Source organism: Odontesthes bonariensis, chromosome 22 (genome assembly GCF_027942865.1).
Source record: "Odontesthes bonariensis isolate fOdoBon6 chromosome 22, fOdoBon6.hap1, whole genome shotgun sequence".
NCBI lineage: Eukaryota > Metazoa > Chordata > Actinopteri > Atheriniformes > Atherinopsidae > Odontesthes > Odontesthes bonariensis.
This window is the reverse complement of record NC_134527.1, coordinates 6236807-6249729: the sequence shown is the minus strand read 5'-3', so window position 1 is coordinate 6249729 and position 12923 is coordinate 6236807. Positions and strand designations below refer to the sequence as shown.

Genomic DNA, 12923 nt, shown 5'->3' with positions numbered 1-12923 from the left:
TCAAACTGCACGATCTTTTTCTGGCCCCACACAGCTCAGCCATCCAGCATTCCCTCAGGTGGAGAGAGATGGAGACTCTCCGTTTAAATGTTTTATTCTTTTACGTGTCATGGAATCAACTTCAATTTAACAAAAAAATAAAAAAATAAAAAAACAACAAAAAACACAACTTATTCCTTGGGATTGATGCCCGCAGGCAGAGGACTCACTCACTTTCCGTGTTTTAACACGGATGTCCACAGCCCATAAGCATACTTGGTGTTTTGTATAACTGTTCCACGGGCCGCGTGTTTTCCTAAGCAAATTTCCACCTGCAGCTCGGCTCTTTCATTGGCTGAAACCACAGTCAGATTCCCCTGCGAAATTATCTGATTGAAAATCAGGGAGGGGAGAAAAGGACAGAGCGACAAGTGCGATGCTTTCTGCCTGCTTTGCTTTTCTAACTTTTGGGAAAGGATTATTTATTATTTCTGAACCGACTGCCTCCCACAGAACAAGGAAATATTTTTTTTTTCGTTTTTATTCTAACGAGGCGTTTTTGATTTGTGGACGCGGAGCTGATCAGTTAACGGTGAGTGAGCTGCGGCCCGCAGTTCAAAGTTTTACCAACTTCATGTCAACGCGGAGGCTGTTGCTAGAAAACGAAATAATTACCGTTTTTTTTTTGTTTGTTTTTAATCTTCAGGGATGTTTAACCTTGAATATTTAAATTAAATACATATTAAATGTTATCTCAGATTAAGTTGCTTAAATGGTTAAAGGACCGAACTTTTGCGTATGATTTAACACGTAAAGTTTTTTTTCCAGTGTATTCGACAGACTGCTGTTTTTATGATATTCTTTAAATACTGGGAAATTAGTTGCAAGCCTCAGTCTGTTTCTGACTTTTTTGGTCTTTTTTTCTTCTTCTTCTTGCGTATAGGGTTAACATGCCCCGCTCATTTTTGGTAAAAAACAAAAGGTGCGCGTCCTATAATGTTCACCGATCGAATGAAGAAGAGCCGACGGCCTCCATCTGTGGAGGTAAGGTTTTAATTTCTCTCAATATGTGAAGCTGCTCGATTATATTCAACTTTTTGCATAATTTCGGGGTTGCAAATTCAATGAAAGAACAAAAAAAAAAAAAAAATGCTTCTCGGGTGTATATTTCAGTTAGTTAAACAGTGTAGAGGCCCTGCTGGGTTCTGCTTATTTGAATCACACTTTTTTCTTTTTTTTTTTTTCTTTTTGTGAATTTGGAGATGTCCCAGCACAGGTTTGGACAGACAGGCCTCAGTCGGAGGAGCCATGCTCCCCTGTAGAACCCTGCTGGCTGAAACAGGAAGCAGATCTTCATTGTCCCTTACCTGTTCAACCTGAGACAACCACATCTCCTGTAGCTCCCACACAGCCATACTACATAACGGGTGAGCTGCTCAAAGAAGCCCACTTTACATGAAAAACGTTTTAACATCTTGTATTACACACCCTTTTCTCTCTGTTTGTGTGTGTGTCTTTTTATGTGAACCCCTCCAGAACCTCACATGGCTGATTTCCCACCTTACTACAAGCCATCGTACGCCTGGGAGCCGGTGTCTTCGTCCTACGAGCTCCGTCAGTTGAGCTTCAACCCCACGGTGCTGCAGCACGCCAGCAGCCTGTACGGCTCCCACATCGGCCACAGCCGCAGCCCACAGCCGCAGCAGCCTTTGGACTGCAGCACACGCTACTCCCCCACCTCCAGCACCTACCACTGTATCACCTGTGATAAGGTGGGCCCCAAGTCTGTTTGAAAATCTCTCATAAAAACAGAATGCACTGTGCAGAAGGCTTCAGGGGTGCAACACAATATTACTATACAATTCAAAATGGATTCTGTTGTCTGTGACTGTATGCATAGACACAACAAGGGGCCTTACTTATGCTTGAATGATGCATAGATCAGTGTCAAGTGGCCCAACTAAAAAAAAAGATTCCTCTGAAAATCCATCCATCCATTTTCTATACTCGCTGAATCTGTCGGTCGGGTCGCGGGGGGGCTGCAGCCTATCCCAGCGGTCAATGGGCGAGAGGCAGGGTACACCCTGGACAGTCCGCCAGTCCATCACAGGGCCACACAGAGACAAACGAGACAAACAACCACACACACGCTCACACTCACTCCTACACTGGAAAAAATGCCCCTCCAAAAATAAGTAAAAAATAAGTAAGAAATACGAGACGTTATTGCTTGAAATAAGCAAAAAAATCTGCCAATGGAACTAGTGAAAATCGGCTTGTCAAGATTTCTTGAAATAAGATGTGATATTTAGGACTTTTGAGTTAAAAGTGATCTTGAAATTAGCTTAAAAACCTCTTCAAATGAAAAAAAAAAGCTTGTTTCATGTGAAATATGACTCAAAACAATTTGTTTTCAAGACTTTTTCATTTAACAAGATATTCAAGATGTATTGTACTAAAACAAGTCCCTATATTTGGCTGAAATGGTACTTGTTAGGCAATTGTATCTTATATCAAGTGTAATGAGATACTCAAGGAGACAAATATACTTGGTAAGACTTAGATTTTTTCCAGTGTAAGGACAATTTTAGAGACACCAATTAACCTAACATGCATGTTTTTGGATGGTGGGAGGAAGCCGGAGTACCCGGAGAGAAGCCATGCATACACGGGGAGTCCTCTGAAAATGATTTGGTAAATTAGTAAAAAAAAAAAAAAAAAAAAAAAGGTTCTTTGAATGCTCAATCCACTTGAACAGATTGCACGCATGTCTGGCTTTTCAGAAGCAAAATACAAAGTCTTTATGGGTGCACAGTGCATTATAGCCGCTTCCATTGACGGGCTGACTGTGTTTCAGGTGTTCTCAACGCCTCACGGACTGGAGGTTCACGTCAGGAGGTCGCACAGTGGAATGAGACCTTTCGGCTGCAGCATCTGCAGAAAAACCTTCGGTCACGCGGTCAGCTTGGAGCAACACATGAATGTCCACTCTCAGGTATGTGCGCCACTTAAATGTAAAGCACATATTGTCTCGACATGAAAGACTTCCAGTAATTTCCAGTAATTAGTTACCGAGTTATCTGAACATCCAGCCTTTTGTCCAGAACTTTGGTTCCACAAACACCTGAAAATAGGACAGTGAAAAAGAGAGCAATGAAATGTGTGCAAACAGGGGAGACAGTAAGAGGTTTATACTGGAGCTGCCCAGCTTTTCAACCATACTGGCAAGAGATCATGCGGGTAATCTAAAATATTTTTTCCACAATCTATCTCGGCAATATTGCACCCCATTTACTGGTGCGAGACAAATATCTTTTAAAAATATTATTAGCAGCCAGCAAGAAAGCTGTAACCCGAAAATGGCTGCAGGCTTCACCTCCAACAGAGACAGACCGGATAGATGTTGTGACAAATATTCAAAATATGGAAAGGATGACCTTTTCGCTATGTCTACGGATCGATAAGTATTCGCAATACTGGGAAAAATGGATTGTGTTTGTGTCCACAAGAGATGCTCACTGAGCCATTACTGTATGAACTGACTTGTATCTCCATCAACACGATTTCTGTGTGAATGTGTAGGTGACCAACTTTTTGTTCTATGTTTTTCTGTATATTGTATGTAGTTTCTTTCTATAAAAATAAAGTACAAAAGAAAAAAGAAAAAGAGAGCATAGCTAACTACTAACTACATAGCTTGGAATGACCTCTGACGCTCAACTGTTCCCGTTGTTCTCAAACTTTTTGTTTATTTATTCATTTTTATGGCTTTTGTCCTCACTCAGGAAAAAAGTTTCGAGTGCAAGATGTGTGGGAAAACCTTCAAGCGCTCCTCGACTCTCTCCACGCACCTGCTCATCCACTCCGACACGCGACCTTACCCCTGCCAGTTCTGCGGGAAGAGGTTCCACCAGAAGTCTGACATGAAGAAGCACACCTACATTCACACCGGTAATCAAATTAACGTTTTTTTTCGCGGCGGGCGTCCATTTTTACGTGACACTCACTTACAAAACTGAAGCTGCTCATGGCCCCTTCTGCTGTTATCGCCTACTTTCCAGGCGCAGCATGCAGGAATTGTTTCCAGGAGTAATATAACTGCTGATAAATCAGAAACAGAAGCTTAGGCAAATATCCCGTTAATTTGCATACCTGGTTTTCCTGCCTCAGAGCTCTGTAAAAGGAAGTCTATGCAGTCGACATTTGTTGCCAACATATGGTGGACAAATCTGAACAATGGCCCAATTCTTCGGCATAGGACGCTAATACAAACTTTATCTTTACAGCAAAGACACGTGGCGCTGTTTTAGAGGTGGCAAATTTGATTTAGCCGAAACAGCAAAACGGAAATCTAACGGAATTTAAATCGATCTGTATATTTTGCAGGTGAAAAGCCCCACAAATGCCAAGTGTGTGGCAAAGCGTTCAGCCAAAGCTCCAATCTGATCACCCACAGCAGGAAGCACACAGGCTTCAAGCCGTTTGGGTGCGACGTTTGCTCAAAGGGCTTCCAGCGAAAGGTGGATCTCCGCAGGCACCACGAGAGCCAGCATGGCATGAAGTGAAGTGGAAAAAAAGAGTGCGGCCTTTTGTACATATGAGACATCTAACAAAACAACACGCTGACACCTTCACGGATATGGGACAGCTGTCATTCAGGGAGTTTATCTGCAGAAAATATTGTAAAGAATTAAGTAGTTGATTACAATGTAATATATTGAAATACGTTTTTTTTAAAGATATGTGGATGAAGGGTTGCTGTACTGATGTTTTTTTGGTTCATCGAAGAGAGTGAAAACCTCACAATTAGTTATGTATATTTAGGGTTGTGCTTTAGTGATGTAAGTTGATGAGGATCCATTAATAAATGCTGGAACATCAGTTCACAGTCACTCAGAAGTGAATGTGTGTGTTTTTTTTTCAATTTTTTTTCTCACATCCTGGGAGAGCAGGATGTAGAGATAGCCCACAGAAAACAGCCTCAGGTGGAAATCTGCTGTGTGATCAGAGCTGCCGCGTAAAAAAAATATTACTGCATTCAAACAGCATAACTGGAACGACATGCAAATCGAGTCAAGAGAGCGGACTAGAAAGCAGAAGGAAGCTCAGCGGGGAGGAGTATACAGCATAGTATACAGTGTGTCATTCTGAGCGGGGCTCAGAAAGCAGCTCCATAATCTCAGAAAGAGAAAATCAGAATCGCACACAAACTGGCATCTTGAACATGTTGGGTTTTGGCTACACACCTTTGAACACATCGAGCTAACCGGCCTTTGCAGTGCACTGAGTTTAATGGGATACAGGGATTAATATTACCCGTGTGTGTCGAAGGGACTGATTACTTAGTTAACAGTCACCACACCCTTCCAGCCTGTTGGATTTACTTCCAACAAACAAACGGCGACTCACCACCTTCCTCAAACACCAAACCTGTTAGTACATTAAGCTGCTCGGGGCAAATCACATCATCACCTGTGCCTTTAAAATCTGGCAAGTATACAACAAGCACAGTCAGAAGTCACGAAAGCAGCAGCAGATCTTCAGACCCGCACGGAGGCCTTAATCCACCCTCATTTCTTTAAACTTTCTTTGTTTCTTCTAATCTATGCCTAATACAGAGTATGCTCTCCTCATCCTGCCCAAAGAGCTCTGACCAGTCAAGCCGTGGTCAGAGAACATCTGAAGGTGTCCTGGAGTGTCTTGCACCAGGACCTTAAAGGATCCTTTGGTCCCTGTGGGTTGTGGGGAGGGTCTACGTGTGTTGGGCTTGCTTCCCACAGATCCCATCAGACTGGTATCTGGAGAGTTTAGAGGCCAGGGGAACACCTCAGGCTCTTGGACATGCTTTTTAGCCCTTCCTAAGCTGTTTTTGCAAGGCTCAGTGCTGGAAAGCTGCTTGTTAGCGGAGGGGTGTTACCATACTGTTTGACTGTGAGGGTTGATTGGTCTGCATATATGTTTAGGTTGGAGTCAAAGTGGAAGCAACGTGAGTCCCAGGATGCAGGCTTTCAAAGAAGAAGTGTTACTCACTTTTCCTGTCAGTGGTTTTATTGTTATGGCTCATAACAATAACAAATTTGGATTATCGACAAATTAAAAGATGACATAAATTCAAGAGCCAGCAGAAATCAAAGTCTACGAAGGCAAGAGGGGAGACATGAGGGCTTACGGTCTGACAAACAAATCTGAGGTCTCTATGCAAAATGTTTTGGCAAACAGGAAACAGTGTCAGGTGTGATCCTACACAACAGTTAGACTCTGGTGTGAGGACACAGAGCAAATCAAAATCCTGCACAGGCATCAACTGAACGAGAGGCATAGGATCATCCTGGATGGGACTAAACAAACAGGACACGAGTCCTGAAAGAGGAGGGGCGTCCCTGCCTGCTTTTTGCCTGGGGAAAAACGGGAGAAACTGAAGGAAGTGCAGAGGTGTGCAGGCACCTGAAGCAATCCTTCACATCTGTGCAGGGTTAAAATGGGTGGAAATAGCCTCATGAAGCGGACTGAAAGTGGTTTTGTTAAATATTTGAGAGGTGCTATTGTGGTTATATGTTGCTTTAGGCATTGTGATATCCTAAAGGTTTCAAACTTACTTGACTTTATAAGGAAACAGTCTAAAATACTGTAACAAAATCAAGATTTTTCGGAAAATACATGTGAAGGTACGACAAATTCCGACTCATGTGAATGAAGGCAACAACAGGGAAATGTATGTAGAGTGTATTTTCAAGAGTTTGCAGTGTGACACATGTATGCAAATGACGAGAAGTTTCTGTTTAACCAGTGGCATTAGATCAAACAATCACCTGAAAAATACCAAACACTGTCTTTGCACTGACAACCAAATATGCTAGAGCAAATCTGCTCCATCCATCAAATAACAAAACAAACAAAAAAGGAAAATCAAGACTAGAACAACTGTCCTCTTGTGTAAGAGGTAGCACACCTCAAGCAAAATGCATAGCACATCTATCTCTATCTAACAGAAACAGACACAAGGGAAAGAGATAGAGCATAGAGCTGGATTTGTTTTGCAAATTCATGCAAATGAGCCGCGGCCGGTACTTTGGAACCACTGGAGGATGTAGGGATCTGTGAACATGCCTGAGGCATCAATGCTGCATTCATGTAAGTCAGAATGGGAGATCCCCAATAAGAGTAGTTCTCACTCCCATTGAGATCAAAGGTGTGTCATGGGAATCTGAACCACTATTTACTGTTGTAAGATACCAATCGCCAAGCACACCAATTCTATTTCTAACTGGCTCTGTTATGTGCAAAACACATGCTTTATGTGGGGAAAAAAAAAACCAAAACTCTGTTTTTAATTATTTTTTAAACGCATTTAAATATACATATATTAGGGCTGGGCTTGTTAACTCGTTATTATTGCGTTAACTCATGAATTATTTAACGACGACAAATATTTTATCACGCATTAGCGCAGGTTTTATTATTTATTTTATTATTGTAAAAGTCTGTTGCTTTTATTTTGTAAAAGTCTGTTGCTCACAGGCTTTTATTTTGTAAAAGTCTGTTGCTGTCTGCTGCGGAACCGGAAAAGAAAGTAATCGGCAGATCCACCAAACATGGAGAAGGGTACGGAACTTTTACTCGGCCATTTTCATTTTAAAGTTCTTCTAAACGGCGGAGTCGACAGAACCAAAGTCATCTGTAAACACTGCCAAGTTGAATTGTCTTCTCAGCGTAGTAGTTCCAGTCTAAAATATCACTTAAAGGCAAAACACACAACTGATAGCAGCAAGTCATTCAAGGAAACAGACAGTGGAGCGAGGCTTCTATATAAAAACTACATAAAGATGCTGATGTTAAAAGTGTGTTTGCACAACAAATGTTATGGCACTTTCATTCATATGGCAGCACATTTCAAATAAAGCTAAATGCTAAAAGCTATACACTACTTTTGAATTCATTTTTGGATTTTGCGTACAAATGCGATTAATCGTGATTAGTCTTGGAAATCATGTGATTAATTAGATTAAAAATTTTAATCGTTGCCCAGGCCTAACATATATATATATATATGCATTCAAAAATCATTTACTAATTAACAGATAGGTCCTAAAATATCATATGACAAGCAAAAGAAACCCATAGAATTCTTTCGTCTTTGTTTGTGCTGAGTGACATGCCACCAATCCATCACTGTCAGACAGAATAATCCAACCAGAAAAAGTAGCTGTCTGCAGATTTCCTCTGGATGACTGGTCACAGGAAGACGCAGCACGATCACAGCCACTGCTGACACACAGTACGGGGGTGTGATACAATTTGATTGCTAGCAGCAGTGTGCTGCTTTCCTTTAGATAAGTGCGGCAGTGACGGCTGAGTGATGTGTGCACATGGCCACGCCCGCAAAGACCCAACAAAAACAAACAGCACCAACTTCTCCCGTGGGCCCAGTGATCTGTTTAGCAAGAAAGAGGCAAGGTGTTCCTATAAAGTCACATGCAGCTGCTCATAACTATGAATAGTCCCAGACACTCCAGTATATACATCATTGTTTCTAATTGTGATGTTGCCTTTCAGATTTTGTGGTAATATTCACATTGTCAGGCTAAAGTGATTCAAATCTGATTGTATCAATTGATGTGATTTATATCGAATTTTTTTCTGGGCTGTGTGGACATCCAATAATCAATCACAATTTACAAATCCGATTCCTGTCACTTCAACGTGTGGTCCTATAACAGATATGTCTGATTGTGTGTTCAAATTGAAAAGACCACATAGGCTATTTGTCCATCCTTAAACACAACTCATAACATAAAACACTGCCCCTTCAAGAGGCAAAAGGGAAGTATGACTCATAGTTCCACATGGAAGCAAACTTCATTCTCAAGTGTTTCCTACAGCGAGCCTGAAAATTATTGTATGGAGGCAGGAGAGGCAGTTGGAGGTTGTAGCTCCTTGCAGCATCCCAATCATCCATCGCTTTTTGAATTTACAATGTGAGCTGAAGACCAACATATGAGAATTGTTTTTTCACTTCTGAGTTACGTTCAGGTAATAACGCGACTAAACTAACGTTTTTGTCACATCCTGGTTCGGTCTGGAGAATAATATTACTTGATTCGGGTTAGAAAGCAATCATGGTTAGGGCCAAAATAACCGTATATGCTATTTCACTTGCAGTTGCTCTCATGACCTCTTTGGTATGTTCTTCAGCTGAAATCATAGATTTTTTTTCGATCTCCACGAATACACAACGACTCAGAAATGTCTCTGAGTGAGGACTTTTACACTGAATTCTGTGTGCCAGCACAACTACAGCGCTACCCTTTCAGAGGAAGCGTGCATTCACAAATAAGTCAGATGCAAGACGTAAATCAGATTAGTCCTGAATCCGAATGTAACAATGTAGCTGGTAATGTAATCAAACCCAAAGAACTCTTTGTCAGACACTGTAAGCCTATAGTGTTCCTCACTAAATGCATTTAATTCTTGCAAAGGATTATTTATTGGAATGGCAAGAAAGCATATCACCAGCGGAAGGGAGTGTTCATACAAGCTGGGCCGTGCTGGTTGCCCAGAAGTCTGTATCACTTGTGTGCATATATTTCTCTGTTAAAACAAAAAACATGAATGACATAAAGGTACTTTTCTCTGCACTACAGATTTTTTTTCATACTGTTTTGCATATAACATGCTACATTTGGGCCAAACAAAGCACAACATTTCCATGGTAATAAAGGGGTTTCAATACTAGCTATTTTTGAGAAGAAAATAGAAAAACAAACCTCAAATTATTTCAAAATGCTTGTAAACTGGTTTGTCTTACGGAAATCATATTCATTAGCCAACACACCCTAAAAATGTGCTGAAAAGACGGGAACTGTCTTTTCAGCACACGCTCCACAGTTCCCGCCCCGGGCTTGACCCAGAGGAACAGAAGGAGTCGCTGTAAATGGTTGTAAATATCAAAGCATGCCATGCAGCACGTGCAAAATACTATAAAGCTGTCCAATTTATCGCTTGGGACCATTGCCGTCTAGTGAACTGTTAGTTATTTAGGTCTCTGATGGAATAGGGTCATAGGAAAAAGCCCAAATAGAAAAAAAAAAGCTGAAAGAGGTCTCTATAGCCTCATTTCCACTATGCAGTCCGGTTCGGGTCACTTCGTATCGGTACGGGTCGGGTCGCTTTGGGGTCAGCTTGCGTTCCCACTGTACAAAGGGGACCCTCAGGGGTGGGCGGAGTGCGTGCCGAAGCGTAAATAGCAAATAACAGCAAATAACAAATAATATCCATAATTTCTAACCACTTCCGAGCTTCTTCAGCTTAATGCGACATTGGCTCGCGGTCCGGTTGAAACCACTCTCTGCCATTTTTGCAGCAATCAGCTGGAAAACTTTTTCGTTTGGCACAGCCTCCTCACCAACAACGGAGAGCAGAGCCTGGAACCGGTCCTGTGTGCTCGGTACGCCAAGCAGAAGGGTTACAAAAATGGTAACGGGTTCCATGGGACCGGTACGCTTTCGTGGTAGTGGAAACATTGAAATAAGCGAACCGTTCTGAACTGACCCGTGCCGGACTGCATAGTGGAAACGAGGCGTATGTAGTGGGAGTGAAGCATACTTTGATCAATAAACCTGTGCTTTATACTCAAACAAGGACAACAGTCCAGTCAAGTGGCTTGGTCAAGCTTAGTCAAGTTAACTATGCCTATACATTTCTTTTCTCATGTGTCTATGCATGAAATATCTTTTAACTTATCTAGACTGTTGCCTGATTTTAAATGAATTTAAATGATTTTATTTGTTTCTCTTTATTTTATTTTATGTATTTTTAATGCTTCTTGCACTCCCTGCTGCAATGCTTTTATTTTATGTAAAGCACTTTGAACTGTTTGTACATGAAATGTGCTATACAAATAAATTTGATTTGATTTGATTTGATTTGAAACGTATTGATTGTAAGTACGTTAGCATGCTAACATTTGCAGCTGGCTGAGAAAAGCGCATCATGCACTTCCTCAAACTGGACGAAAGCATCCAGCTAATGCAGTTGGGGATTGACTCCCTCCATGTGCTTAAATAGACTTAAATAGACCATGGCTGTACTTGCTCCAAAGTTACAGAATCTTGCATCTTTTTCTAAAATCACGAAGACAAAAGTGAATATTTTTACAGCTGAATTTCCAATGAAACAGCTCTCATTCACACACTTTCCTCTTTCTTTGGTCAAATGGCTGAAAAAGCCAGAAATTGTGGTAGAAAGTCTGCCCAATATGACTATTTTTTTCAACTTGCAGTCATTTAAAGCATTTCCAGACTGTCACTCTGCTCTAATTTAGTCATGATTTTATATCAGCAGCATCAACTGAGAATCACAAAAAGCAGTGCTCATCCTGTTCTTTTTTTTGGCAGAGACAAGCACATAAACAGGGATGAAGGTAGTTTACTGTGCCAGTCTTCAAAACGAACGGATGGGCTCTATACTCCAATGGGATTACAGCCCTTTGCTAAAAGCAGACGAACGTTTCGGATCCAGGCCTGAAAAAGGACGGACAATGGGGGTCCAACAAATCCCAAATGCAGCAAAGTCTAAGTGTTTTTAAAATGCAAAAACTCTGATCCAGCTTCATAAGTCTTTAGCACTTTAAAAAAAGCAGAGAACATAATCGTTTGCATATAAGGATACGTACGTGTGCAGATTTTCTTTTACAGAAACACATGTATCTGGCCATTACTCACTTGTTGATGTCTAACTGTTTGTTGTTGAGTATAGTGTCAGGAGCTGGTCGGTTTTCAGTATATTTGATAATGAATTTATAATCGGCACAAACATTGTAATCAGTGCCAGCCACTGTCATGCACAGTGTTAGCTGTCACTTGAGTCTAATTTTTGTAGGAGGTGTAATTTCTGTTAAATGTGGTCAGTTGTAAATTATCCTTCTCGTGAACCCCGTGAAATTTTTTTTTTATACCTGAGGTTTTTCATTATTGAATAAGCAAGAATGTGCAAACAATGAGAATCTACATTAATTAAAGATATTTTTTACAATCTCATGACTGACAACTGTGTTTCTGACCTTGCGCATGCGCTCTCAGTTAAGTTCGTATAGAAGATATTCGACCACAGAGAATGCAAAGAAAAAAAAACACCAAACATCGGTTTGTTTAGATGCCATATTGTATTTCCCCTTGTTCTGAGGCAGTCTTTTGTGTGCACAGACCCTGTAGTCTACCTTCAGGATCATGTTTTTACGCTCATCTACACTTTATAACCAAATGACTGTTCTCTTCAAACTGAAAAACACGACCTGATTAATTTCTATATTCAAACACACCTGACTCGTTAGAATGAATCCATCTGACTGTATTTGGAAGAACAATAATTTTGATCAATTTTTTATTTAATTTAATCATTTAATTCAAATTTTCAACACAATTCTGGCCTATTAATTAGCAGAACTTGCATTTACATTTGCATGGTGTGGGAACAATCATCTCATCTTGAATGTTAACAAAACAAAGGAGATGATTGTAGATTTCAGGAGAAACAGGGTCAGATCAAACCCTGTTTCCATCATGGGAGAAGAAGTGGAGGTGGTTGAGGAATATAAATACCTTGGTGTTCATCTGGACAACAGACTGGACTGGAGACACAACAGTGAAGAAAGTCAAGAAAGGACAGAGCAGACTGTACTTCTTGAGGAAGCTAAGGTCCTTCAAGGTTTGCAACAAGATGTTGCAGATCTTCTACAAGTCTGTTGTTGAGAGCGTCATTTCCTCTTGCGTCATCTGTTGGGGCAGCAGCATCAGAACCAGGGGCCTAAAAAGACTCAACAACCTGATAAAGAAGGCTGGTTCTGTTCTGGGGACGACTGTGGAACCTCTGGAGACAATAATGCAAAGAAGGATTGTGCATAAAATCAAGAGAATTATGGACAACCCTGAACATCCTCTCCATGAGAC

General features: G+C 41.0%; 1 protein-coding gene across 1 annotated transcript; it reads left to right on the top strand.

The window, feature by feature from the left end:
* Positions 1-216: 216 nt before the first annotated feature.
* On the top strand, positions 217-4871 carry gfi1b (growth factor independent 1B transcription repressor). The gene is made up of 7 exons (XM_075455898.1): positions 217-571; positions 923-1023; positions 1242-1406; positions 1516-1751; positions 2837-2974; positions 3765-3930; positions 4366-4871. Exons 2-7 carry the CDS (start codon positions 930-932, stop codon positions 4542-4544), a joined length of 978 nt encoding a protein of 325 aa, XP_075312013.1. The 5' UTR covers positions 217-571; positions 923-929; the 3' UTR covers positions 4545-4871.
* The last annotated feature ends 8052 nt before the right edge of the window (positions 4872-12923 follow it).